At 58.2% G+C, this 26,395-nt stretch overlaps 1 protein-coding gene across 3 annotated transcripts; it reads left to right on the plus strand.

The window, feature by feature from the left end:
* Positions 1-12,890: 12,890 nt before the first annotated feature.
* ZNF7 (zinc finger protein 7) lies at positions 12,891-26,395 on the plus strand. 3 transcript variants are annotated; one of them, XM_080800033.1, is made up of 6 exons: positions 12,891-12,936; positions 13,876-14,110; positions 14,192-14,236; positions 14,632-14,758; positions 18,595-18,711; positions 22,314-26,395. In XM_080800033.1, the coding sequence occupies exons 3-6, from the start codon at positions 14,210-14,212 to the stop codon at positions 24,107-24,109; spliced, it is 2,067 nt and encodes a 688-aa protein (XP_080656159.1). In that variant the 5' UTR covers positions 12,891-12,936; positions 13,876-14,110; positions 14,192-14,209; the 3' UTR covers positions 24,110-26,395. The 3 variants fall into 3 exon arrangements, with proteins under 3 accessions (XP_080656159.1, XP_080656161.1, XP_080656160.1); XM_080800035.1 differs by lacking the exons at positions 12,891-12,936; positions 13,876-14,110; positions 14,192-14,236; positions 14,632-14,758 and adding an exon at positions 15,103-15,214; XM_080800034.1 differs by lacking the exons at positions 12,891-12,936; positions 13,876-14,110; positions 14,192-14,236; positions 14,632-14,758 and adding an exon at positions 17,944-18,124.

Raw genomic sequence — 26,395 nt, forward strand, 5'->3', positions numbered from 1 at the left:
TCAGCCAGAACCGATACACTCCCCCCAGCACACCCCATCCCAGCCCCCACCCGCAGCCGCCGTGATGGGAGGCAGAAGGGCTGCGGGTGAGAGGCGCAGGCCAGGCTGCCCCAGCGGTACCCTGACCCAGCCCAGAGAGTCCGCAACGGCTGGTCGCCGGGTGGTGGTCCGGGTGAGCTGAGGGATGTGGGTGAAGCGTGCGAACAGCCCCCGCACAGGGACGCGCTGCGACGGGCCCGGAGCTGTTCCGGACCCTGCAGGAGCCACAGTGAACTGGACACGCGGTCCCTGCAGAAGCCCAGGGCTCGGGGGCGCAGCGCTGCCCGGCCCGCAGGGGGACGCCGTGCGCCCTGGGTGACCGCCTACACCGCGGCCGCCGCCTCCCCGCCGGCGGGGCCCTCGGCGCACACGGAGCGGCGCTCTGGCTTCTCCCCCGCGCGTCCGCGGGGCCGGGTCAGCAGGGACTCGGGCCGAAGGCCTTCCCACGGCCGCGCCACGCGAAGGACCGCTTCCCCGGAGGCCGGGCCGCGCGTCTGCACCGAGACCCTCGGCGCGGCGGGGGCCTGGGGGGCTCGGGGGTCGGGGGCGGCGGTCCGCGCGCTCTAGGGGCCGTGGGGGCCGCCCCGGTGCGCGCGGAGGCTCGGCGGCCCCGCGGCGTCTCCCCGGCAGCCCGCAGCCCCCTCCTCGCAGACCCGGCCTCCCAGGGCCGCGCCGCTCTCGGCGCCCGAACCAGCCCTTGGCGGACGTGCCGCCCTGCGCCGGGCCCTGAGGGCCTCCCGCGTCTGGGCGCGCACACCGCCCGCTCCTCCTCCGTGCCTGCGGCCGACATCCAAGAGCGGGTAAGAGCGCGCCTGGCTGCCTGCTGGGGGGAGGCCCGGCCCTCCCCGGTCGGGGCGGAGGCGGGAGCGACCCGGGGAAACGCAGGGAAGGAAGGAGCGGAGCCGGGCAGAACCGGGCCTCTCGAGTTCGGGAGGCTCAGCCTGGTGGGGGCCGGAGCGTGTGGAGGGAGCAGTTGCCCGGAAAGTCGGGGAGGCGTCGGCGGGCCCCTCGTGCTTCCCTGCACCACCGGCATCCCTCTCCCCGCCCGAGGGAAGAGGGTCTTTGGGGAGATAGAATGGGGTCACGGAGGACAGCCAGGGAGAGGTGCACTCTGGACCCTGCCGCCGGCCACCGGCTGCCCGTGTCTGTGACCAGCCTCCTCACTGGGGGGCCGAGCCTGCTTTGAGGGAAGCCGGTCGGGAGGCAGGGGCCGGGGGGACGTTCTCTGAGGACAGACACTCGCGCTCCAGAGTCGCTGCGGTTATGGGCCTTGTCCCCCCTGACCTCACCCACCGAGAACACAGCACCCGCGCCCCACCTGCGGGAAGCACACACCTCACGTTTCCCTCTCCCTGCGCCCCTGAGGTCAAGGCCAAACTCAAAGCTTTGGAGCCAAGTTTGCGTCAAAACAGTCACCCCAACAGATGCTGGGGAATGTCGTCAAAATGATGGGACCACCAGCGGACCCTGGGCGGGACCTGGGCGTTCAGAAGGCTCTGCCCTGCTCGCCTGTCCTTGGGGTGTGGGCTCCCCTTGCCTCCCCTGCTCCCAGAGGCTGCCCCAAGGCCAGACCTTTGAGAGGGTGATGTTGAAAACACCTGCACGGTGTGTGTGACTGGACCCAGTTAGGGCCTCTTTTTACAGATTGTTATTTTTATTTATCAATTTATTTTTCATTTTGGGCCGGGGGCTAGCAGGAGAGGGAGAGAGAGAATCCCAGGCAGGCTCCTGGCCCAGCATGGAGCCGATGTGGAGCTGAGATCATGACCTGAGCCGGAACCGAGAGTTGTATGCGGAACTGAGCCACTGCGGCGCCCCGTGGTTAGGGCCTCTTTATAAGCTTTCAGGACTGGGTGGGTGGGTGCAGGGATCCATTCATCTTGCTGCCTCCAAAGACAAGTTTCGTAGGTAAGTTCCCTTTGCTTATTAAAACTGCCCCTCCCCACCTGGAGTGGCCTTCCCTATTTCTTTGGTCTCTCCCTGTCCTCTGCACACAGGGCTGGTTTCAGATTATGCTCGAGAAGTTCCTGAGAGGGTTGGGAATCAACAACAGCCAGAGAGCCCCCAAGCCCCGGGCCCCACCGGCTGCCTGGCTGGCTGCATCCCAGGGACATGGCTCATGCGGCAGCCCCCAGGACGCTGCAGTGAGGGGGACCCTGGGCTCTCGCATGCAAGGCTGGCGTGTGTACTCACAACCTCGTGAACAGGACAAGGTGCTGAGGAGGCTTCCGTGAAGGCGAATGAACCCGGGAGATAGGTGGGAAGCCCTGGACTTGCGTCTGGTTCCGGCGGCCGGCTCCTGCGCTCTCCGCTGTTCTCACCCGCTCGCACCCCTCCAGGACCTGCGACTTCTGGCTCTGACCTCCACTGACAATACTGGACCCTCCTCAGGCTTCTCCTCCCTGATTGAAGCGACAGCAGCCATGATGTGTCTCGAGGTCTGAGCTACTGGCTGAGGGTCTCTGCTCAGACGTTGGCAAGTGAGCCCTGATTCCATTTTCCATGACACCTCGGAACACTACCCGTTCCTGGGCATGCTCGGATCCACAGTCTCCTCCCAAATCCAAAGAGGGTCAGGAAACAGCAGGTGAATCTCAGCCGTCCTCACCCACAAGCTCCACGGGCAACCTGCACCCCCACCCCTCAGTCCTCCTGCGCCGAGCCCTTCTGGCCCTTCCGGGCCGCCTCAGCAGGCCCGCCAGGCTCCCACCAGGCCATCCTGCATCCCCGGTCAGGCGTCACCCCAGCCTCAACAGTGAACACACAGCTCCGCTCCCCTCCGTGCTCGCATCCCAGCGCCCAGCCAGCAAGGCTGCTGTGTTTGGTCGGTCGGTGTTCACAGAGCAGCTGCTCCCAGGAGCAGGACAGACAGGGTCTCTGCTCTCACCAGTTACAGGCTGTTGATGGACCTAAGCCCTTCCCCGCTGGAAACCTGGGAAGGACCTACCGCTCACGAAATCCACTTCCCGTGCCACGGACAGCTCGCAAGACCCAGCGTCCCCGTCCCTGTCCCTGCCGGCGCCCCCCTGCCCGCTGCAGCTGCCCTGCCTGGATGACACGGTTTTGCTGTCAGCCACGCCGCCCTCTTCTCGGGCTCCCTGATGCCCACTTGAGAAGAGCCTCCAAGGCCACATTAGCGGATCCCTCCGTAAGCCAGCCGTGGCTCCGGAGGCCAAACACCACACCGTTGTTTGGAAACCAGAGGCTGAGCTGCTCTCGGGTGAGGTGGCACTGCTGTGTGGCCCACACTTTGTGCCCGGAGCCTGAGCGCTGGGCTCCCTGCACGGCATGGTGGTCGGCATGCCTCGCCTGGCCCAGGATGCACGCCCAGTGGACATCACGATGGTCGTGCAATCCCGGATCCCCACGACCACTCTGTCACTCCTGTGGGTTACAGCCCGCAGTCCGTGAGGCGGGGGCACGGCTGCTCCCAGCCCTCTGTCTGCCCCACATCGCCCCGTCCTCAAAGCTGTGACCTGGAAGGGACTCTGGTCAGCATGCTTGTTCTCGTCCCCTCAGCAAGTGTCTCTCAGAAGTACTCTCTCCCCTGTTTCTGGCCAAGTGAGGCTCTGTTTCACCCCCTGGCTTCAGCAGGGGGTTCGGCTGGGGTTCGGCGGCCAGGAGTCCTGCTTGAGAGACACAAGGGCTGGTCTGGGCACACCCAGGGTGGCCGGCCTCGTGAGCAGAGCCAGGACTGGGGCAGACCTAGGGAGTCTGCACTCTTACACCCAGCCGGGGCTGCCTGTAGGACACTCACGGGATAAGAAGGGGCTTCCCAGATCTCAGCCTCAGGAACTTGGGAACTCATCCAACCCTCCCTGCCTTGGGACTTCTGGAAACCTGGGTTGCCTGCCGTCCTCCCCCAGTGAGGCCACATACCCACAGCCCTCCAGCCTCACGTCCCAGGAAGCTGCCTCTGATGGAGCCCAACACCGCCACCCCCCGCTGGTGACATACACAGCCACCTCCTGAAGGTCATGGGGTCCTGAAACATTGGGACTCTGTGGGCCACACAAGGCTGGGACAAAGCTTCTGACGGTGGGGAACCAGAAAGAGCCAAAGAGCCAATGCACCCACGGGGCTGTGGCCCTGACCTCAGAAGAGGCGTCTCCTGCAGGCCCAGAGAATGAGCTCCTCACGTCTGGGGGGGCCGGCTTGATGCCCCCCCATGGAGAGAGGCCCACAGGTCCCTGGAGGTGGCTGGGGGTTGACCAAGGCTGGTTCACGGGGAGCCCTCTTACCCTGCCCTGCGGCCCAGCACAGCTGCTCGCGATGCCCTGCATTCACTCGCTGGTGCCGATGGAGGGGGTCTCACCACAGGCAAGCCATCTCGCCCTGGCTCAGCCTCACCCCTGTCGTCCCCCGACACTCCTCCCACCCTCCCACCAGCCCTGCCCCTCCACGGCCATAGCCAGCCCTTGGGTTTGAGCCTCCTCTGCTCTGCCTGGACACCAGCTCTTGGCGGGTCTCGCGTGCAGGCCGCGGAAGCTCTTGAGGCCCCACTGGGGGGTTCTGGGGGGTCTGGCAGGGCCGGCCGAGTCTGCACATACCCCCGCCCCCCCCCCGCGCCCTTTGGCTTGTCCTGCTGCTCCACCGGTCTGATGTTCCTGGTCCGGCCGGGGCGTACCCCGACCACACCACAGCCCCCCGAGGCGGACAGTGGGAGCGAGGTGCTGTGCCTGCCCACCCCCCAAAATACCCAGCTTCGTCCCAAGACAAGTTTGCTCAGGAGGGACAGCCCCACTTTCCGAGAAGAAATGGGGGTGCCTGGTGGTTCAGTCACTTGAGAGTCCAGCTCTCAGTTTGGGCTCAGGTCATGATCTCGGGGTCGGGAGATCGAGCCCTGGGTCAGGCTCCCCACTCAGCGAGGCGTCTGGATGAGATTCTCTCTCCCTTCTCCTCCCTTCCTCTCTGCCCCTCCCCGGGCTTACATGAGCATCACCCACGCTCCCATAAATAAATAGATAAGTAATAGATAGACAGACAGATAAAATCTTGAGAAGGAAAGAAAAGAAACAGGGCCACGAGCCCGGCTCTGCAAAGCCTGTGGGCTGCGCTTCCATCCCAGGCCATGTGTCTCCTCATCCGGCAGGCGGGACACAAGGCACAGGTGCTGTAACGCCCAGGTCTCAGCTTTCGTCCCCTACCGCAGACCATCTGTGGACCCTGAGCCCAGGTTTGCTCCTGTGGCCCCTGCTAGGGGTGGGAAACACACCCGCACAGCTGCTGCCCTGTAGTCCTTACTCTCAGCTGTCGAGGGAACAACGACAGCCAGCAGGTGCTCACCCCTCATCCCACACCTGCCTCTGGCCCACCACAGCCGGGCTGGCACATCAGGGGCTAGGTGCCTGCCTCTGGGGGCATCTGCATTTGGGCCTCCCACACTCCACCTCCCCAGTACGCATGTCCAACCTCCTGCAGAAGACAGTGAAGGACTAGGAGCCTGTGTCACCTGCTGGGGCCTAGGGCCTAGGAGCCTGTGTCACCTGCTGGGGCCTAGGGCCTAGGAGCCTGTGTCACCTGCTGGGGCCTAGGGCCTAGGAGCCTGTGTCACCTGCTGGGGCCTAGGGCCTAGGGCCTAGGAGCCTGTGTCACCTGCTGGGGCCTAGGGCCTAGGGACTAGGAGTCTGTGTCACCTGCTGGGGCCTAGGGCCTAGGGCCTAGGAGCCTGTGTCACCTGCTGGGGCCTAGGGCCTAGGAGCCTGTGTCACCTGCTGGGGCCTAGGGCCTAGGAGCCTGTGTCACCTGCTGGGGCCTGGGGCCTAGGAGCCTGTGTCACCTGCTGGGGCCTAGGGCCTAGGGCCTAGGAGCCTGTGTCACCTGCTGGGGCCTAGGGCCTAGGGACTAGGAGTCTGTGTCACCTGCTGGGGCCTAGGGCCTAGGGCCTAGGAGCCTGTGTCACCTGCTGGGGCCTAGGGCCTAGGAGCCTGTGTCACCTGCTGGGGCCTAGGGCCTAGGAGCCTGTGTCACCTGCTGGGGCCTAGGGCCTAGGAGCCTGTGTCACCTGCTGGGGCCTAGGGCCTAGGAGCCTGTGTCACCTGCTGGGGCCTAGGGCCTAGGAGCCTGTGTCACCTGCTGGGGCCTAGGGCCTAGGAGCCTGTGTCACCTGCTGGGGCCTCCCTTTGGGGGTTGCTGCTCTTCCTCAGCCCTGGACACTCTGTCTACGGGCTGTCCTGGGAAGAAGCACTTGCTGCCAGAACACAACTGAACCCAGCTCAGTCATTCCACCTGCTGAAGTCTCTCGAGCTCTGTCACATCTAGAATCTGAAGTCGCCACCCTGGGTGACACCTTGCCCTTCCTGCCGTCCCCGTGTGTGCAGGTCACCTTCCCCAGCTCCACAACCCACCACAACTCTAGACCAACCTACAATCACAGGACCTGGGTCTCCGTGTCAGACGCTCCCAAGGAGGCATGTGGGGCCGACTCCCCCGTCAGATGCCTGGACCCTCCCTGGAGGACCTAGCGCCTGCCTGTTGTAGGGACTTGGCACGTATCGAATGGAGGGACCTGAAGTCCCCTCGGCAAGGCCAGCTAAGCCCTCACTGGATGGCACTGAAGGCTGAGACGGACGTTGTGTGTGACGTCCCTCCCTCTGCTCTGTGCTCTCCGGTGACCCCAGCTCTTTGACTTTCTGTTTCCTATTCTAGTCTCAGGCAGCGCTGGTGAGCCTCCATGCTCTTCCCCACAGTCAACGCATGTTTTCTAAATGTTTGTAGCTTCTGCTTACAAAGCACTAAACTGGGAGAAACCGAAAGAGCGGAGGCCTTCCCCGTCACAGTGAGGCCGTGGTGTGCGGACGTGCCAGCCGACTCAGCAGGCTGCCCGAGGCGGCGCCGGGCCTCGGGAGCAGGAGGGACGAATGCTCTCATTTCAGCCAAAGAACGGCAGGAGGAAAATGTCTGAGAGGCTCCGACTTCTCAGAAGACGCCCTCTTTCTACTCAGTACCCAGGTTCCTTGTCACAGAAAGAGCCTTTCTAAGTACAGGTGCTCCGAGGTGTGACCGTGGGCTCGCAGAGCATGTCTCTCACTCTTACAGACTTCGGGCAATCGAAGTTCGGCCACTTGGAGACTGGCGTCTTTTCTCCTCCCTCTTCTAAAACCAGAGAACGCATCCCCTTGCGATGGTGTGACACGGGAGTGTGGAGGCAGCCCTCCCAGGCAGCAAACCACAAACTAGACGGCGCATTTAATGACCAATGAGCTGTCTGGAATCAGGCGGGAAGTGCGTGGTTGACAGTTTCTACATATAATTTGTCTCTTCTTGAATTTTTTTTTAAAGTAAGCTCCATGCCCAGCGTGGAGCCCAATCTGGGGCTCGATCTGACGACTCAGGCTGAGATCAAGACCTGAGCTGAAATCAGGCGTCAGACGCTCAACCAACCGAGTCACAGAGGTGCCCTTTGAACGGTTTCCACATCTGTAATCAAAGTCAAGCCACCAGCCCAGCCCTTCCCGGTACCTTTGTCTGCCCCCCTGCTTGGCCGGTGCGAGTGATCTGTTCCCTCTGGGCTGTGGGGAGCTGCCCTTCCAGCAGGCAAAGACCCCATCCCAGGACGGCCCCCTCTCAGGCCCAGTACCAGAATCTGTCCGGGCCCCAGGTGACTGCGGGCCTCACGGTTCGTATTTGATGGGGCTCCTGCCCCTGCAGACGGCACTGTCCTACAGTGACTTCTCACGGGTTTGGGGAATCGAAATCTCTGGCAGCAGGAGAGCACTGTCCCCCAGAGTCCAAAGTAGTCCCCCATCCCTTTACATTGTGCTGCAGGGTCCTACAGGATGAGGGCTGTGGGCAGAGCTGCCCCCTCCCCCATGCCCATACCCCAACCTTGACCTCAGCACAGCCCATCCTCCAGAGGGCCCCGAGCCCACTGGACACTGAGGACGGCACCCTAAAGCACAGCCAGGACTAGCCCGGCCCCAGGAAGGATCTTCAGAGTCTTCATTTCTGTATAAAACCCTCCACACTGGATCCCCGAATCCTCTGGTTCCCATTGGACCCACCTGTGGACGCAGCCCAAGTAGGAAGTCTGCAGAGCCGCCTTGTACCAGGCAACCAGGCCCCTGCCCTGGAGGGCTCACAGCCGTCCCTCCCCTAACTCCTGTCCGACAGCCGAGAGACTGCGAGCTGTAGACCATAAGGACAGGGTGCTGGGAGGGAGGACGCCAGGCTGACGGCCCTTCGTGGCCCCAGCACCCTCAGCCAGGACATGGGGAGTCTCACCCTGCGGCTGAGGAAGCATCAGAAGTGGCCGGGTGATTTTGTGGTTCCTTTGGCCAGCGGTTCTCAAACTTCACTGCATGTTAGGGTCACCCAGGAACCCTTTAAAAGTCTCGATGCGATGTCCAGGCTGTACCCCATACGTGAATGCAGCCTCTGCGGGTAGGGCCCAGGCAGCGACCCAACACGCAGCCAGCCTGCAGAGCTCATGGCCCACTGATGATGCACCACAGCCTCCCTGAGCCCTCCCACCCTGGTCAGCTTGGGGCTGGCTGCTCGGGAGCTGCCCCTCTGCCCTGAGGCCCAGAGATAGCCGCTTATCAGTGACCCAGAGCTCGCAGCTCTCTGTGGGCCAGGAGGGGGACAGCCTGGGGATGGGCACGGAGACCCTGAAGTCTGTGCGGGAATCTAGGGTGGGTGGGACCTGGGGAGCAGCCCAAGCTGGAGGCAGGCAAAGCAGCATGAATGAGCTGCCCTGGGCCCAAGGCCCCCTGCCTCCTGGTCACCACACTGAGGCTGCACAGCCCCCTCCCTCAGGCCATCACCTGCTCCATGGGTCCCAAGGGGCATGGCAGACTCAAAGACCCCTTAAACTGACACGAGGAACTTCCCACAGTGTCTCCTCCTGGGGAACCCCCCCCCCCGCTCCTGATGGCTCCCTGTGCAGGATTTGGTCCTGACCAACACCATGTGTCCCCAGGCATTTCTAGCCCTACCCTAGGCGAGGACAGCAGGGGCTGTCCTGGCCTAGGACCTGGGTTACGTGCTTGCCTGTGTGCACCTTTGTCACCAGCAGGCCCTGCTCAGCCCTCAAGGCCCAGATTAGGCATCATGTTTCCCCGGAAGCTTTCCAGAGGTAGATTTGATTGACAGAAACATGCCACCTCTGTGTCCCTGTTGCACTTTGTAAACGTCAGTGGAAGCACAACTGTTAGTCATTTGCTTGTAAAACCAAGATATTTGGGACCAAACCCCTGCTTCACCACTTCCTAGGCATTTGACCTTGAGCAAGTTGCTTAGCTGCCTCAGTTTCCTAACCTATAAAATGGGGATAGTAATACCTGCCTCACAGTTGTGGAGAGCGTTAAATGACAGCCTGTGAACACGCCAGCCCACGCCAGGGTCTCTGGACGAGGTCACCAGGTGCTGCCCGTTTCCCACTTACCTCTCAAGTCCAGCCCTCTGTTGTCATGTTCTAGCGGTGCCAAGAGCTATGACCGATGGCAGAGCTCAGCTCGCCTCCCCAAAGCTGGGCGGAGATGCTGGCTGGAATTCTACGGACCTCGTCCTGACCTGCTTGATGAAGTTGCCCTCCAGGGCCGTCCTGTTTTCAGGGGACGGGCAAACTCAAGTCCCGGAGCACATTGGCATCTGGATACCGGCCCAGCGGACAGGCACAGAAGTGTCTCCGGCACCAGCACCCTGCTTCCTTCCCAGCTGCGTCTTTGTTGGCATCTCACACTCTGTGGTCACACTGAAAGCATCTGCCCGTCAGCCCCCTGGTTCACAAGCAACCATACCTGCTCAGTCTGTGCCAACCCAGAGCCACACCTAGGGGACGTGTCCTCCTGGCTGAGCCTGGCTTGCCCCCAGGACATCCCAGATATAGGGGAAGGGGACACTGCTAAGTGCAAGGGTTACTTCCGGCTGCAGAGGAGTCTGGCTCATATCTCTGTGTGGGTTGTATGTCCAGGTAAGACTTCAGGGGAAGGAGGGACAGCTACAGGGCAGGAGTCCCCACAGCCAGAGAAAGTGGGCAGCCCATGACCGGAAAGGCCCAACTGAGTGAGGAGTATGGGAAAGGTTGCGTGGAACCGAGGGCATCACTAAGGACTGGCTCCAGATGGTGTGAGGGGACAGTGAGGGGAGCAGAATGGACACAGAGAGACCTGGCTCCTAGGGGACAGTGAGGGGAGCAGAATGGACACAGAGAGACCTGGCTCTGAGGAGTGGCCATGCCAGGCAGAAGGGAAGCTGGAAGTGGGGTGTGTGTGCACAGGTGCTCAGTGGGTGTGTGTGCACAGGTGCTCAGTGGATGGTGCCGATGGCCTGGAGGCCAGCTTTCAAGGAGGGGCCAGGCAGAGGCGCCAGGAGAAATGAGTGTGGGTGATGGGGCAAGGCTGGGAGTCAGTGCTCAGAGTCTCTCTCTGAGCAGAGAGCCTGATGTGGGGGGCTGGATCCCAGGACCCTGAGATCATGACCTGAGCTGAAGGCTTAACCCACTGACCCACCCAGGCACCTGTCTCCAATTTCTTTTCTTTTTTTTTTTTCACTGTGGTAAAATCTGCATAACGTAATAATTCACCATCTTAACCATTCCTACATGCACAGTTTGGTGGCATCAGGTCATTCATATTGTGCAGTCATCACGACCATCCAACCTGAGAACTCTGTCCATGTTGCAAAACCAAAACTCTTGTCCCCACTGAACAATGACTCCCCATTTCCCCTTCTCCCAGATCCTGGCAACTACCATTGTACTTTCTGTCCCTGTAAGTTTGACTACTCCAGGTGCCTCACCCGAGTGACCTCAACAGTGTCTGTCCCTTTGTGACTGGCTTATTTCGGAGTTTAAGGTCCTCCAGGTTCATCGATACTGCCGCACGTGAGGGATTCCTTGTTAGAAGATTGAGAGATCTCGTACGGAAGGAACGCATCGTGCTGACCCACTCACCCGTCGTGGACACTTGGGTTGCTCCCACCTTTCAGCTGTTACAAGTAGTACACTGTGAACGTGGGCGTACAGACGTGTCTTCGAGATCCTGCCTCCGGGCCCGTTGTGTCTATGCCCAGCGGAGAGAGGTTGTGTTCAATTTCTGCCGAACCTCCACCCCGGCTGCACCAGCGGCGCACTCGCCCGCGGGGCCCGGGGGCTGCCTTTCTCCGCATCCTTGTCAGTACTTGCTTCCTGTCGCTTTGTCAGGAACCGTCCTCAGGGGTAGGAGGCCTGACTTGTTTTTGAACTTGCAGGGTTCAAACCGACACTAACAAGAAGCAGCTTTCCTCTTGGAAAAGAATCTAAAAGTATCAACAACGTCTGGTAAAGTGAATGTTGTAAAAGGCGCATCTCTGAGTCCTACTTCAGCCATATTTTCCATATTCGAGGTCCGTCCCAATTAAGCTTGAACTCCCGGGAAAGAAACCCATTTCCTTTCTGGAAATCCTGGTTTTCAACTTTCATGTTCCTTTAGGGAAAAGTAAGATTGCTGACTCAGAGTTTATTCAGTTTTTAATTTTTAAAAAAGATTTTATTTATTTATTTGACAGACAGAGATCCCAAGTAGGCGGAGGTGGGGGGGGCAGACTCCCCGCTGAGCAGAGAGCCGGATGATGGGGCTCCATCCCAGGACCCTGTGACCGTGACCTGAGCTGAAGGCTCAGTTTTTTAAACAAGTTTCTATTGAACATGGGATTCTAGCTGAGCACAGGAGAAACAGATGGAAACATCACAGGCTCTGCCTTTGAGGGACTTGGGTCTGAGTAGGAGAAAAGGAGTCAGAGGGAGCAGGAGGAGGTGGAGCCTCAGGAAGGTCCCGGTGCACAGGGAGAGCCCAGCAGGGGCTGAGCCAGGCCCTGTCACCTGGAGGCCCTGTGCCACCCACCTCCTCAGGCCCTCTTGGCACTGACTTCCAGCTCCTGACCTCAGGCAGCATTTCCATGGTCAGGGGATCAGGGAAATTCTGCTTCTCTGTGGCCCTTGGGTCTGTTGGTTCTTCCCGCCCGCTTTCCAGCCCAGCAGGCCTAGATCCAAAGAAGTCATTCCTAGACGTAGCAAACACCCTCAGAGCGAGGCTTTGACACAAGCCGACCGCGAGCGCGGGAAACGAGATGGTCTCTCCGGAGGACCCGGCAAGGCCCTTTTCCCCTGGGACCACCCCTCGGAGCTGGGGAGGGGGAGCATACTCCGCCCATCTCCTTCGCCGGCAGTGCGCCACAGGTCACCGCGGCTGTCGGGGACCCCAGGATCTGGGTCAGCGACCAGTCCGGCGTTAGGTGCCCCCCTCCCCGGGAAAGTTCTGCGCATTCTCTGGCCCGTCCTTCCCGCCTCCGGGGCGCCTCAGCTCGGCCGCAGGTGCCCTGCGCCCCCCCGCCCTGTCCCAACGGTGCCCTCCGCCTAGACCAAGACCCCCACCCACCCAGAACCCAACGGCCGTCTCCACTCGGCTCCTCCGCCCTCCTCCCCCGCTGGCCGCTCCCCCGTGCCCTCTGCGCCCCGGGCCGGGGCGTCTCCGCCGCCTGGAACGTGCCCAGCGGGAGCTTCCGTAGGAACGTCCGGGCACAGACGCGGTGCGGGGACCAGCGCCCCCGCGGTGACCCGACGTGGGCGGGGCCCGGCCGGGGCGAGCCCCAAGCTTCCCACCTGCTTCGCCCAGTTCGGTTCCGCCCTCTGGACCGCGGGTCCTCCGCCTCCCCGCGCTGCGAGACCCTGGCCCCGCCCCTCTCTCCACTTTGGCCCCGCCCCTCCCCTGGCCCCGCCCACGGCCCGGTCCTTTCGCCGGCGCTCTGGCCCCGCCCCTTCTCTCGCACGCGGGCCGCGAGGCTGGGAACCACGGAGACGACCGAGCCTCCGAGCCGCCCAGAGAGGCCGGAAGTCTGTGAGACGCAGCGGGAGCGTGCGTCGAAGGCCCGTTTCCGGTGTTGTCGCGCGTTTGGAGCCTCGGGCGGTCCACGGGGAGGGTGAGTGGGCGCGTCGGGCGCGGACTCGGGGCCAGGCGGGTTACGCGCTCCTCGGGCTCGGGCGGAGTGGCAGCGGGCCGGCCCCCGCGTCCGGCCGCCTCCGGCACTGCGGGGGAGCGCGGGTGGCGCGAGCGGCTTGGGGACGCCGTGGGCGCCTGGCGCGGGGGGTGGCCGAGCTGCGGCCGCCGTGGCCCGCGGGGCCGGGAGGCATGTGGCCGAGTCCTGCAGGCCCGGCCGCGTAGCGCGGTGCTGGCGGCGGGCTCCTCCCGCGGCCTCCCCCCAGGTCTCGGCGTGCTCCGCGCGGGGTACCCCCTTCCGCAGAACCACCGCCTCTCGGGCCCTCTTCTCGCCGTTTGCGGCCTGTGGAAGACCCGACGCTAGCGGCGGCGGCCAGAGGGCTGTGCCGTGGGCAGGGGGGGCTGTCCGCGTCCCCGAGTTGTGGCTGCCGCTCGGCCTGCTCTTCTCCGCTGGGGACCAGCGTCCCTGCTGGGCGGGGGAGGGGGGGGTCACTGCTGCCCGGGTCAGCTTCGCTGTACCCGCAGCCTGGGGCTGCCGCCCGCGAGCCACTTTCTGAGCCAGAAGCGCCCCCGAAGCCGCTGCTCAGTCAGACCTGAGGGAAGAGCGGGTTCGTGTGGGCGGCGGGGTTCGGTCCCGCTCCGCTTCTTGCTGCGGTCGGTTGTTCCGGCCCCGCCCTCCGGTCGCACCGCCGACCCCCTGCTGCCTGCGCCCGGCTGCACTGGCTCGTGCGGCCCTGCGCCTTGTCGCTGCAGTCCCTCTGCCCGTGCCGCCCCTGCTGCCTTTAGCGCCCTCCGCACTCCCTCCGCGTGGTCTGGTTAGCGCCCCTGGGGCCGGATCCATCAAACTAAACCCGAGTTTCCCAGTTCGGAGGCTTCAGAGTTTCTCCCGCTGCGGCACGGACACGGATGTTTACCTCCTCAGACTGCTTCCTGGAGGCAGCGCTCTCATGCCTTGTGCGTGGCCGCGCCCCCTGCGTGCTGAGTCTGGACCTGGCAGAGCTGGCAGCCCCCCGCCCCCGCCCGCCTTGTGTTTGTGGACTGACTCACGCACCTCGCACACGCGGAAAGAGGAAGGGGGCTTCCGGGGGCAGGTGCTCACGAGCTGCGGCCACTTTGGCTCCACCTTACGTCCCTGCTGAAGAACACTGGGGTTAGAGGTAAAAGGGAACACAGTACCCTTATTCAGGGATGGGGTCCTCCAGCACCCTGACCTCTGACCCTTTCATAACTGCCAACAGGTTCCTCGGCCTGGACACATGGATGCCCACTCACCGAGCCTCATGGTAGGAGTCTGTCTGCCTCCATTCCCTCACTTGTCTTGTGAGGGCCCCTACCTTTCCCGTGGGAACCTACCCTGCCCCTGGGCCTGGTCCTAGACCCTCAACTGGCCCCTCTGGCCCCTGCCACGCTCAGGCATGCCCACCCTCAAGGGAGTGAGCAAACCCCTGCCCAGACTGGGGCCTGCTGGAGGCCCTTATGGGGGGAGGTTTGTAGATCCCCAGGATCTGGCTGCCTCCTCCTCCTCCATACTGCCCCTCCCTCAGTTTTTAGAGCCAAAGGGGCCTGGTGACTGCCTCCTCCAGCCCTGTGGTGCATGTGCCTGAGACACACCATGAGGTGGAGCCAGAGTGGGGCTGGCACCCAGGGTTCCCTGGGGTGCTGGTGTGTGTCTTTTCAGGAGGCTGTGACGTTCGGTGATGTGGCCGTACACTTCTCGAGGGAGGAGTGGCAGTGTCTGGACCCTGGCCAGAGGGCCCTCTACAAGGAGGTAATGCTGGAGAACCACAGCAGCGTGGCTGGACTAGGTGAGGCTGCATCTTGGGACTCCCTCCCCCACGTCACTGGTCAGCACCCATTTAGCCAGGCTGAGGGGTAATGGGGGTCATGGGTCTTTCTAGGTCAGGAGCTTACCCTGGGAGGTGTCACAGCGAGTTCTGTGTGTTATAAATAACTTTTTCCATCCTGTTTGTTAACTTCGTGGGGTCAGATTTTAATGAAATTAAGTCCATTTGTTTTTGCCTTGTGGGATGTACCTTTGAAATTTTATTTAAAAGTTCTTTGCTACTCCAAGGTCATAGAGACGATCTGTATGTTCTCCTGTGGATTTTATAGTTTGTCTTTCTCGTTTAGGTCTGGGGTCCACGTGTGTGTCTGGAGTTACGTAGGATTCCAGCCTTTTCCGTTGATTTGTAGAGGGCCCTGCTTGTCTCGTGCATGTGACACTGTTTCTGAGCTGGCCTTGTAGTGTGTCTTAATGCCTGGTAGGACAACTTCCCCTTCTGTTCTTTTTAAAACTTCACACCTATTCGTGGGTAGCAGGGTAATTGTTTCATATAAACTTAGAGTAAGTTTGAGTTTTTCTGTTCTTGGAACTAGCATTTTGGGGGGGGGGTGATTCACAAGAGAAGAGTTAACCTCTCTCTCATATTAAATATTCCCACCCAAGACCATGGAATGTGTCTCCATTTATCCCATTTACCTTCTGTGTGCTTTGTTAGAGTTCCAGGATTTTCTCCAGAGTGGTACCTACTCATGCTTTGTTTTTGGTTGTTTTGTCAGTGTATCTCTTCATGTTGCTCTCTCTATATATATTTTTAAAGATTTTATTTATTTATTTGACAGAGAGAGATCACAAGTAGGCAGAGAGGCAGGCAGAGAGAGAGGAGGAGGCAGGTTCCCCGCTGAGCAGAGAGCCCGCTACGGGTCTCGGGGATCATGACCTGAGCGAAGGCGGAGTCTTTAACCCACTGAGCCACCCAGGTGCCCCAATGTTGCTGTGTTTTTAACTGGTTATTGTTGCGGTATGAAATGCTGTTGGTTTTGCAGGGTTGATCTTGTACTTGGCAACTTTGTTGAACTTGCTGCTAGTCTGGTGCTGAATTCTAGGAGGAGGAGCCTGCGACTGGGAGGCTGGTGTTTTCCCTCTTGGTCCCGCAGGATCCCAGCTTTTAGCCGGGTCCAGAGCCCTAGTGCTGTAGACAGGACTGCTGTGGGCAGGCCTGTCGGTTCCTCATTTTAAAGGGAATACTTCTAGGGGCGCCTGGCTGGCTCACTTGGTGGACTGAACTCTTGATCTCAGGGTTGTAAGTTTGAGCCCCACATTGGGTGTGGAGATCACTTTAAAAAATTTTAAGAAATAACAAAAAAAATAAAAACCTCTTCTTTAGAAAAAAAATAATAAGAACATATCTAATTAAAATCAGAAGAGGGCGCCTGGTTGGCTCAGTGGGTTAAGCGTCTGCCTTTGGCTCAGGTCACGGTCTCGGGGTCCTGGGATTGAGCCCCGCATCGGGCTCTCTGATCAGCAGGGAGCCTGCTTCCCCCTCTCTGTCTGTCTGCCTCTCTGCCTACTGGTGATCTCTCTCTGTGTGTCAAATAAATCAATAAAATCTTTAAAAAAATAAAATAAAATCAGAAGAAAGTAGCTGAGGAATTTTCTTTTTAATCGTAAACAAGTACATTGGGCGGGGTGCCTGGCAGAGCCAGTCGGTGGAGCATGCAACTCCCTGATCTTGGGGTTGTGAGTTCAAGCCACATGTTGGGTGTAGAGATTACTTAAAAAATAAAGCTTAAAAAAAAAAAAGCAAGTACATTGAATTTCAAATTCTTTTTTGCATCAATTGAGAATTTGTGTATTCTTTTTAAGTTTATTAGTCTAGTAAATTATATTGACATTTTGTTTTATTTCTGGAATAAACCCTACTTAAATTATACTTTACATATAAACTTTGATATCATTTTGGACTCAGGTAGTATTGTATTTCAGATTTTTCATCCGTGTTCATAGTGAATCGGACTTAATTTGTTTATTTTTGTGAATTGTTCTTACATGTTTTTGGCAAATGGCAGTTGGCATATCAGTTTCATAAGATGAACAGGGCATCTTTTTAATTTCTGGAAGAATTGATGTCTGTGGAATTGCAGGTACTGGTAGAACTCTCCTGTAAAATCCTCTGGGTCTCGAGCCCTTGGGCAAGGAAGGTTTTGCGCCAGCGTTTGTCTTTTTAGTGACTAAGAGTCTGTTAAGTTTATGAATTTCCTTTTGTGCTAATTTTTTAATTTATATGTCACATTACAAGTTGATGTGTTCGTTTAGATGTTGAATTGCTTCACCGTCTGTTTGCTCTTTATTTTTAGTCTCCATTATGTGTGTAGTTATTTCCCTGGTGTATTTTTTTAACCGTGTGGACCTTGATTGGTTTTGCCAGGAAACTGTCATTTTCGTCTTTTCAAAGAACCAGTGTCTGGTTTTGCTGATCTTCCTTTGCAGTGGGGGATGTGGGTGCCTTGGTTCTCTAATCATTGAATCCTGCCCCACGGATATTTTCTTTCTCCTTATATGGGCTTGCTGTGTTGATTTGCCCCCAACTTCTTGAATTTGATATTTACCTCATTTGTGTTTTACCATTTTCATTTCTAGTAAATGTATTTAAAAATGAAAAAGTTGGGGTGCCTGGGTGGCTCAGTGGATTAAGCCTCTGCCTTCGGCTCAGGTCATGATCTCAGGGTGCTGGGATCGAGCCCCGCATTGGGCTCTCTGCTCATCAGGGAGCCTGCTTCCGCCCCCCCTTTCTCTGCCTGCCTCTCTGCCTACTTGTGATCTCTCTCTCTGTCAAATAAATGAATAAAATCTTTTTAAAAAAAAATGAAAAAGTTTATGTGTAAGTACTACTTAAACTTCATCCCGCAAGTTTGATAGTAAATATAGCTGCCGCGTAGTAATTCGTTATTCAGTTTTCAGGTAGCTAATAGTTTTGAGGAACCTGTGCCTACCTTCATATCCAGTTGCATTTTGGTTGGGGCACAGTGTGGTATTGTCCTTGAATGGGGCAATGACCCCCTTCATAGCTGAAGCACCCCAAGGGTGTTTCTCTGTGGACATCCCACATGTACTTGGAGAGAACACGTGTTTTCCGCTGAGCATGGGGTCCCGTGTGCACGTGAGGCCTTTACCCATGGGCTCCCTGCCTCCCCTCCTCCATCCCCACAGCCAGAAGGATACCTGAGGGAAGCCCTGACCAGAGGGTTTGCTCAGCCCTTGGATGGGCTGGGAGGACACCACAGCACTGTCCCCCCCCGGTGTGGGGGCTGGTGGCCCTGGAAGGTGGGTGTCACTGCAGTCTGCTGAGGCCCCGCAGATTGGCACGAGGACATGAAGCAGGGGCAGCCAGGTGAGGGTCAGACTTCAGCACTTTCTGAATTAAAATCTGTTCCTCTGTTGGTTTAGTGTTTTTTTCCTTGTTTCTTGGCCACTCGTACCCTGGAATGTTTCAGCTCTGAACTGGGGGATAGTCCATCTCTGCTAAGGGAAGTGCTGGCAGTGTCTGACTGCTCTCTCCCTAGGCTAGAGCTGGCCTGCTCTTTGCAGACTCTTTGGTGTCAGATCCCCTGAGGATCCTGGCCCTGCTGTGGATGGGGATGGGCTGAGAATCCAGGCGTCTCACTGTCAAACCTCAGGAGCTGGACCGATCTGGCCAGACGGGGCCACTGTGTTCCCAGCCTCACCCCGTTGCTCCCTTGGGAGGCTCTCCCTGTGCTGCAGTAGCCCCCTGCCTCTTTACTCCTGGAAACCAAGGGTGCTGGGCCCTGTGCTGTACCCTCAGCCATACTGACACAGTCCCCTTCTCTGCCATCCCCACAGCAGGATTCCTGGTCTTCAAGCCTGAGCTGATCTCCCGGCTGGAGCAGGGGCAGGAGCCATGGGTCCTTGACCTGAAGGGAGTCGAGGGGAGAGAGGGGGCAAGAACCTTCCTTACAGGTGAGGCTCAGGCTTAAGAAGCTTCTGGGGGCGGGTGAGGAGGTGTTCAGAGAACCCATGCCCAGCACGGGCTGCGAGGGTGGGAAGCTGGAGATGGACCCTGGGACTGGCCGCGCAGGTGTGCTGGGGTGCCTGTGAACACCACGGGGCCACAAGTGGGCCCACCGACAGAAGCGTCACCCAGTCATGGAGTTACATTGGGAAAGACTGAACTACAGAAAAGCAGGGACGTGAAATTCTTGCGTGTTACAGCAAAAACAGTTTGTTCAGTTTCTAATTTTCCTAATGTTCTTATTAAGCAAAGGTCTGGATCCATGGGAATCACCAAGTTTGACTCTTAGCAGCTTTTCAGGCGAATGTCAGTTCCCTCCCCCTCACCAACAGCTCCCTCCAGAACTTCTTGGGGCCTTTCAGATCAGGCTTCAGGGCAGTGGTAGTGCCCTGGGGCTCCTGGAACAAAGCGCCACAGACTGAGGCTTGAAACCACAGAGATTTCATTGTCTCACGGTTCTGGAAGCCAGACATCCAAAATCCAGGCATCAGCAGCTGTTTGTCCCCTGTGAAACCTAGAGGGGATGACCCTTCCTACCTCCTCCAGCTTCTTTTTTTTTTTTTTTTTAATAATGAAATAGAAATCTATTCAGCTTTTTTTTTTTTTTTTTTTAAGATTTATTTATTTATTTATTTGTCAGAGAGAGAGAGAGGAGCGAGAGTGAGCACAAGCAGACAGAGTGGCAGGCAAAGGGAGAAGCAGGACCCCTGCTGAGCAAGGAGCCCGATGTGGGACTCGATCCCAGGGCGCCGGGATCATGACCTGAGCCGAAGGCAGCTGCTTAACCAACTGAGCCACCCAGGCGTCCCACCTCCTCCAGCTTCTGGTGGCCGCAGGTGTTCTTTGGCTTGTGTCCATGTCGCTCCAGGGTCTGCCTCCATCGTCACGTGGCCTCCCCATGTCTTCTTGGAAGGTACCATCGTGCCGGGTTAGGCCTGTCCTTACTTCAGTGCAACCTCTTTTTAACTAACACTGTCTCAACAGTCCTGTTTACAAATAAGGTTATATTCTGAGGTCCTGGTTTCGGGGTGGGGGGGCACAGTCAGCCCATAACAGGGGCATCTGTCACCTCACAGTGTTGGCTCCCACTGGGCTTTGTTGAGATGACATTGCCCCCAGCTTTATCTGGACCTCCCTGGCAGACATGTTGCCCAGTTTGGCTCGGGCACTGTGATGGCATGTATCTTCACCACAGAAAGGAATCCTTGCTAACTGCCGTGTCCCACGGTCACTGCCACAGCGGAGCAGGGCCTGGCGCCACGTGCTCTGATCCCTGGCTGGCTGGAAGCAGGTTGGAGCATCAGACTGTGCCAGTGAACCGTAGTGCGCTTCCTGCCTGGGAGGGCCCGGAGTTGTCCTTACGGCAGGTTACCAAGTCTCTGTAAAGCATCGTTACACACTTCATTGTGTGGAAGGCGGCAGCGGTTGGACAGCTGTGTTGGGAACCCTGATCCCAGCCCACAGCATCCTTGGCTCTATAACTGAAGGCCCGGCTTTCCACTTGAGGCCCCTTTCCTCTCCTTCCTGGGAAGAGGGTAAAGCTGTAGGCTAGCCCAGTTAAAACCCAGCCACCATTAAATATCTCCAAGGTGGCGGGGAGATTTCAGAGGGGGACCATGGCAGAAAAGCTAGCTGGAGCTGGCAGAATTGGGTAGTTCGGGGGTTTATGTGCAGCAGATGGTTTTTAATGGTGACAAGGCAGCAGCAAAGAGAACACCCCCCAGTGAGATAGAGACCTGCTCTTGGGCCTAAGAGCACCGGGCAGGAGCGCGGCCTCGCCGATGGAAGCGTGTGGCGCGCGCTAGACAATGTATGTGCCCACAGGTGTTATTTGTGCCTGCCTCGTCCAGCAGACAACCGAGGAGTGGCCCAGAGTGGTAGCAGGGTGCAGAGCTGCACACCTGTCCCCAGCCTGCAGGGACACACACACACCTGTATTCTGAGGGAAAATCACTTCTGAAGAGAGGGAGCATATGCAAGGGAGCCCCTGGGGCTGGCGCTGGGCGTGCTGTGTGGGGAGGCTTCTCAGACACGGTTCTAGGGAACCCGATGGAGGCCGACACCCACGAGGTCGGTGGCCTTGAGGCTGCTTAGCCACATGGGGTTATCTTTTTTCCTCTTGTGAGCAGGAGGTCCCAGTCCCACCACTAGAGACATCACCATGTTCTTCCCTGGTGTCCGTAGAGGCCTCTGCTTTCCAGCCGGAGGCAGCAGAGAGCAGCACTTGTCTATCTGCTCATCTCCGGGTCAGGGAGGTCTGGGCAGAGGGTGAAATGGGCCAGCACCCCACGGCCAGTCCTGCCCTGTGGAAGGGTGTGTGGTTGTGCATCGAGGACCAGGCGGGGGATGCCCCGTTTCATAAGGACACAGAGAGGTCAAAAGGGCAGGTGTTGGGGGAACAGACCTGGGTCCCTTCCTGATGGTCTCACGAGCTGTGTGACTGAGGAGCCCCAGAGTCCTTACCTGTGGGGTGGTGATTCCACTGCTGACCTCACTGGATCGTCACGAAGACTCATCGAGAAACGGCGGAACTAATTGTTCCTTACCCACCGAAGATGCTCTGTGTGGGATGGCCTTTGGCTCACCTGGGCCCGCCCACGAACTGCGGATCTCTGGAGCTGGAGAGGCTGATGTTAGGAACCACCAAGAGCCCTAGAACTGGGCCCTGGAGGATTTTGCTGTGGGGTGGTAATGAGCTGCTCGTAACTGGTTGTCACACCGGTTACGAAGTTGGTTGTGATGGGAGTTATGACCCTGGGCATGATCATGGACACCACGGAGGTGTCTGACATCACCAAGGTGCTCTCTAGGACTACAGAGTAGGAGACAGCCTGACACGTACTTGGAGAGTCCAAAAGGAAGGTGGATGGATGTTGGGAAGCCTTGTGGGGGGTGGCCCGGGGAGCCTCCAGAACCCCAAGGGAACAGGAAAGCAGTAGGACCCCTGGGTGTGGCCTCCTGGAGGCCGAGGGCCTACAAGCAGTGGTTGTGCACGGGCAGGGTTGCATCAGGGTGGCGTGGCAGCGGCTGGAGAAAGCAGAAGTCGGGCCTGGGGTCCCACTCAGAGCCCAGCCGGCCCCTCAGGCTCACCCCTGCTGTGCCCCTCAGCAGCCGTCCGGCCTTATTTTCCTCCGAGCCTGCCTGTCCCCCCCCTCGAAGTCTTCAAACCCTCTTGCCCTCGCTCCGCCTCCTCTGGGTCCAGGAGCCTCTGGCCACACTTGCCAGGCTGTCGGGCTCACTGTGTCTTTATGGATTTTCGCTCATCCCAGTTCCCCACAGGACGGCCCCCTCCTCCCATACTCACACACAGGAGTACACAGTTGTTGAATGAATGCATAAAGTGAAAGTATTAATGAAACCAAATTTTGAAAACTGTCAAAGGCATGACTTCTGGTGGTGTTTCTCCATGTGGGTGTGTCCTTGCTTGATGCAGCCCATCCTGGCAGGGAGTGCAGTTCCCAGGGATGGTGTACAGCCCCTGTGCCCACCCTGGTGTTTGTCCTGTCTCGAAGCACAGCGGGTAAGGGGCATTCTTTCCTGTTTCTTTCAGATTCTGCGGTTGGGGTTGTGAGTGAGCAGGCCTGTGAGGACATGGATGTTCTAAACTCAGAACCCTGCGTGGCGATGGTCAGAAGCTCCGCACAGGGTTTTCCTCAGACTTCTAGCTTTAGAGACACCTGTGATTCTGAGGTCTGGTCAGAGACTAAGCCAGGCTCCCTCCAGAAAAAGTGCTTGAACTCAGGGACCGTGGCTACCAGGAAGACCTTCGCCAAGGAGGGTGCCCAGGGATGTGGCGAGCTGGAGAGCAGCGGCGGCCTGGGTGCTCAGCCTGGCAGAAGTCCAGGAGGTGCTGTTGAGGGGACATCCCGAAGCTGTGACACGCGTGGCACAAGTTTTAGATCGACTTCAGACATTGTTCTGCATCAAGGAATGAATACACAGAAAAAACCTAGTAGATGTCCAGAGTGCAAAAAAAACTTACCTGATTGTTTACAGGGGAAAAATGGAAGTCACTGCCACAGAGAGAAGCCGTATGAGTGTGAGGAGTGTGGGAAAGTCTTCAGGCTGTGCTCACAGCTCAATCAGCATCAGAGAATCCACACTGGAGAAAAGCCATTCAAATGCATCGAGTGTGGAAAAGCCTTTCGTCTGAGCTCAAAACTTATTCAGCATCAAAGAATTCATACTGGAGAGAAGCCCTACAGGTGTGAGGAGTGTGGAAAGGCCTTCGGTCAGAGCTCCAGCCTCATCCACCACCAGAGGGTCCACACAGGGGAGAGGCCCTATGGCTGTCGGGAGTGTGGGAAGGCCTTCAGCCAGCAGTCCCAGCTGGTCAGACACCAGAGGACCCACACCGGGGAGAGGCCCTACCAGTGCCAGGAGTGTGGGAAGGCCTTCAGCCAGAGCTCAACGCTGGCCCAGCACCAGCGGATGCACGCTGGGGACAAACCCCAACTTCCACGGAGCCCAGATGGTCCCGGCCTCATTGCACATCAGAGAAGCCACCCTGCGGAGAAGCCGTTTAAGTGTGACGAGTGTGGAAAAGCCTTCAGGTGGGTGTCTCGCCTTAGTCAGCACCAGCTGACCCACACCGGAGAGAAACCTTACAAATGCAACAAGTGTGCAAAAGCCTTTGGTTGTAGCTCACGACTTATTCGCCATCAGAGAACTCACACTGGAGAAAAACCATTTAAGTGTGAGGAGTGTGGGAAAGGCTTTGTCCAGGGCTCACACCTAATTCAGCACCAGAGAATTCACACTGGAGAGAAGCCCTATGAGTGTAGTGACTGTGGAAAAGCCTTCAGCCAGAGCTCAAGCCTCATTTACCATCAGAGAATCCATAAGGGAGAGAAGCCCTACGAGTGCCTCGAATGTGGAAAAGCTTTCAGTATGAGCACACAGCTCACAATACATCAGAGGGTCCATACTGGGGAGAGACCCTACAAGTGTACCGAATGCGGGAAAGCCTTCAGTCAAAACTCAACCCTTTTCCAGCACCAGATCATCCACGCAGGAGTGAAGCCCTACGGATGCAGTGAGTGTGGGAAAGCCTTCAGCCGGAGCTCCTATCTTATCGAGCACCAGAGGATCCACACCCGGGCCCAGTGGTATCATGAGTATGGGAATACCTTGGAAGCTTCTACCCACGTGAGCCGTAAAAAAGTCAATACCGTAAAGAAATTGCATAAATGTAACGAATGTGAGAAAATATTCAGGTGGCGCTCACATCTCATCATACATCAGAGAATTCACACCGGAGAGAAACCTTACAAATGTAACGATTGCGGCAAAGCTTTTAATCGGAGCTCAAGGCTTACTCAGCATCAGAAAATTCACATGGGATAGACCACTTACCTTTATAAATGTGTATAAGTGTGAATAAACCTACAGCCTTAACGTTACGTATTTTATATGGGATCATTTATACTAACAAGAACTTAGGATGTGGGGAGAGAGTCCAAATTCCTCTCTTAGGAAAGAAGATGTCCAAATTCCTATACAGTGGATGTTCCTTTGCTGGAATGTGTGACCTTAGCCCACTCAGCAAAGCCTGTGTCCCTCGAGTCAGGGTGCACATGTGTAGGGTTTTGAGTTCACAGAGGGAAGACCCTCGATCCTGTGGATGAGGAAGGTCATGGGAAAAGGCCTGTGAGCTTCGCCACACGGCTTAGAAGTTACCCAAAGTGTCTTCCCTGAGCACTGGTCCCTCAGGCCGGCTTCAGCAGTCAGGATGTGCTAGTTTGTGCTCATGGAAGCCCAGACCAAGGAGCCCAGAACCCCCTTCTCTCGCCTTCACCTGACTCCTTCCGAGTCAGCCCCACCAGAGCAAGCCGGGGATGCGCCAGAGGGCCCCGGGGACCAGCCTCTGCAGAGGAGCTCGGATCGGCACGGGACTCCAGGAGTCAAGCCCAGGTTGTGATTGTGGCACCTGTTCTCCAACTCTGGGATGTCACTGTCCTTGAAATCCAGAGTCTCTCTGCTTGGCGGCATCATTACAGGGTGATCGGAAGAACTGAACTGTGAGAGCTCCCCCACCCCCAGACCCCTGAGCCAGCATCTCCAGCCAAACCCAGTGCAGACCAGACCTGGCCTCAGCGGGAAGAGCTCCTGGGAGCCCAGTGGATGCCCCCGAGGCCAGGGTGTGGCCCTTCCTGCTGCTTCCCAGACATCCTCAGACTTGGTCCCGCCGTACAAAGTGCCAGAACTGGGAGGGTCTGCAGGCGGGCAGGTGGGCCTGTTGCCTTTTCCCAGAGGCTGGTGGAGATGGAGACAGACCGCTCCCAGCAGCATGAGACTGAGGACGGTGTGGATCGTGGCCCTGCCCTGGGGTCCTGGAGTCACCAACTGTGACAGCGGTTGAGGGGACCAGAGGTTTTACTCAGACTGGCTACTACCTGCTGCCACTCACGCGGGACCTGTCGGTCATTGGTGTCACTGCCAGTTGCCACTTAGACAAGACGTGGGCCAAAGAGCCCTCCTCCCTGTCCCGGTGGAGAGGCCCATGTCTCCCACGTACAGTTCGGGATGCTCAGGTCCGTGTGGGTTTCTGTTCTAGCACACGGACCGGGATCTCAGCCCAATCACCAGCCACCGCTGGTAACCGAAGGGACATAGGCCAGTCGCTCCGTGATTTATGGCAATACTTGATTTGGGTCACTGTCACACCAGTCTGGCTAAGCCTCTGGGTAGGTCCCTGAGATGCAGCCTTGATGGCCGAGTGTTGTGCAGCTCAGTAGCAGGTTATAGATTTGTCTCGGGAAAAAAGGGCTGGTTCCTGTGTTCGCGGTGGGAGGTTCCAGAACTTCTGGCAGTTCGGGATGCTCAGGTCCGTGTGGGTTTCTGTTCTAGCACACGGACCGGGATCCCAGCCCAATCACCAGCCACCGCTGGTTAGCCAAGCACAAGGTCCGGTGTGCCGTCCGGCTGCAGTACTAGTTCTCGGGGTGAAGATTGTGCCCCCAGCCTGTACCTGCACCTTTGGAGGTGTCTCCTCTCCAGGTGCCAGGGCACGATGAAACCACTGTGCCCGTTTCGGTAGCTGTAACCGCCTCTGCAGCTGTCCCTGCTCCACCCAGAACTTGGGTCCAGAAAGGTCAGTGCGAGAGGACCAGGGACTGTGGGCCCACATGCCTTAGGAGGGCAGGTTGGCCACTGACTGACTGTGCCGTCCCCCGACGGGAATCCTTTCTCGGCCACTTCCTGGGTAGTGATAGGACGGAGGGGTGGGAGCTTACGCGGGGGCTTCCGCGTTCCAACCTGGGCACGACGCTGTCCTCTACCGGCAGCTGCAGGCCAGCCAGGAAGGGCCAGAGGCTTCCATGTAAATCACCCAGGCCCCTGGATTTTCTCTTCGGATTGACCTGGTCCTAGGTCGGGGCCTGGAACGTGGAGGCTATTAGACCGGGTGGCTCTCATTCCTTGGGAGCTCCACAGGCTGACCGAAATCTAGGCCAGAGTCGATTCCTGTAAGTGCACTCATCTGGGAAGGTGAACTCTAAGAACCGCCCATCACAGCCACGGGCAGTCTCCTCGGTGAGACTCTCCGCGCCTCCTGCCGGCACGGCACCCATTGTTAGATGGGCACTGCCTGGTTCCAGCCCACGTGTGTGCAAATAAACTCGTTAAAACTTT

This window comes from Martes martes (genome assembly GCF_963455335.1).
Source record: "Martes martes genome assembly, chromosome: 4".
Lineage (NCBI taxonomy): Eukaryota > Metazoa > Chordata > Mammalia > Carnivora > Mustelidae > Martes > Martes martes.

Bases quoted from the DNA above. Each gene is read 5' to 3' on its own strand.
- ZNF7 (XM_080800033.1), top strand. From the start codon at position 14,210: ATGGATGCCCACTCACCGAGCCTCATG. The intron at 14,237-14,631 runs GTAGGAGTCTGT...GTGTCTTTTCAG, and splicing joins CCCACTCACCGAGCCTCATG to GAGGCTGTGACGTTCGGTGA. The intron at 14,759-18,594 runs GTGAGGCTGCAT...CCATCCCCACAG, and splicing joins CAGCAGCGTGGCTGGACTAG to CAGGATTCCTGGTCTTCAAG.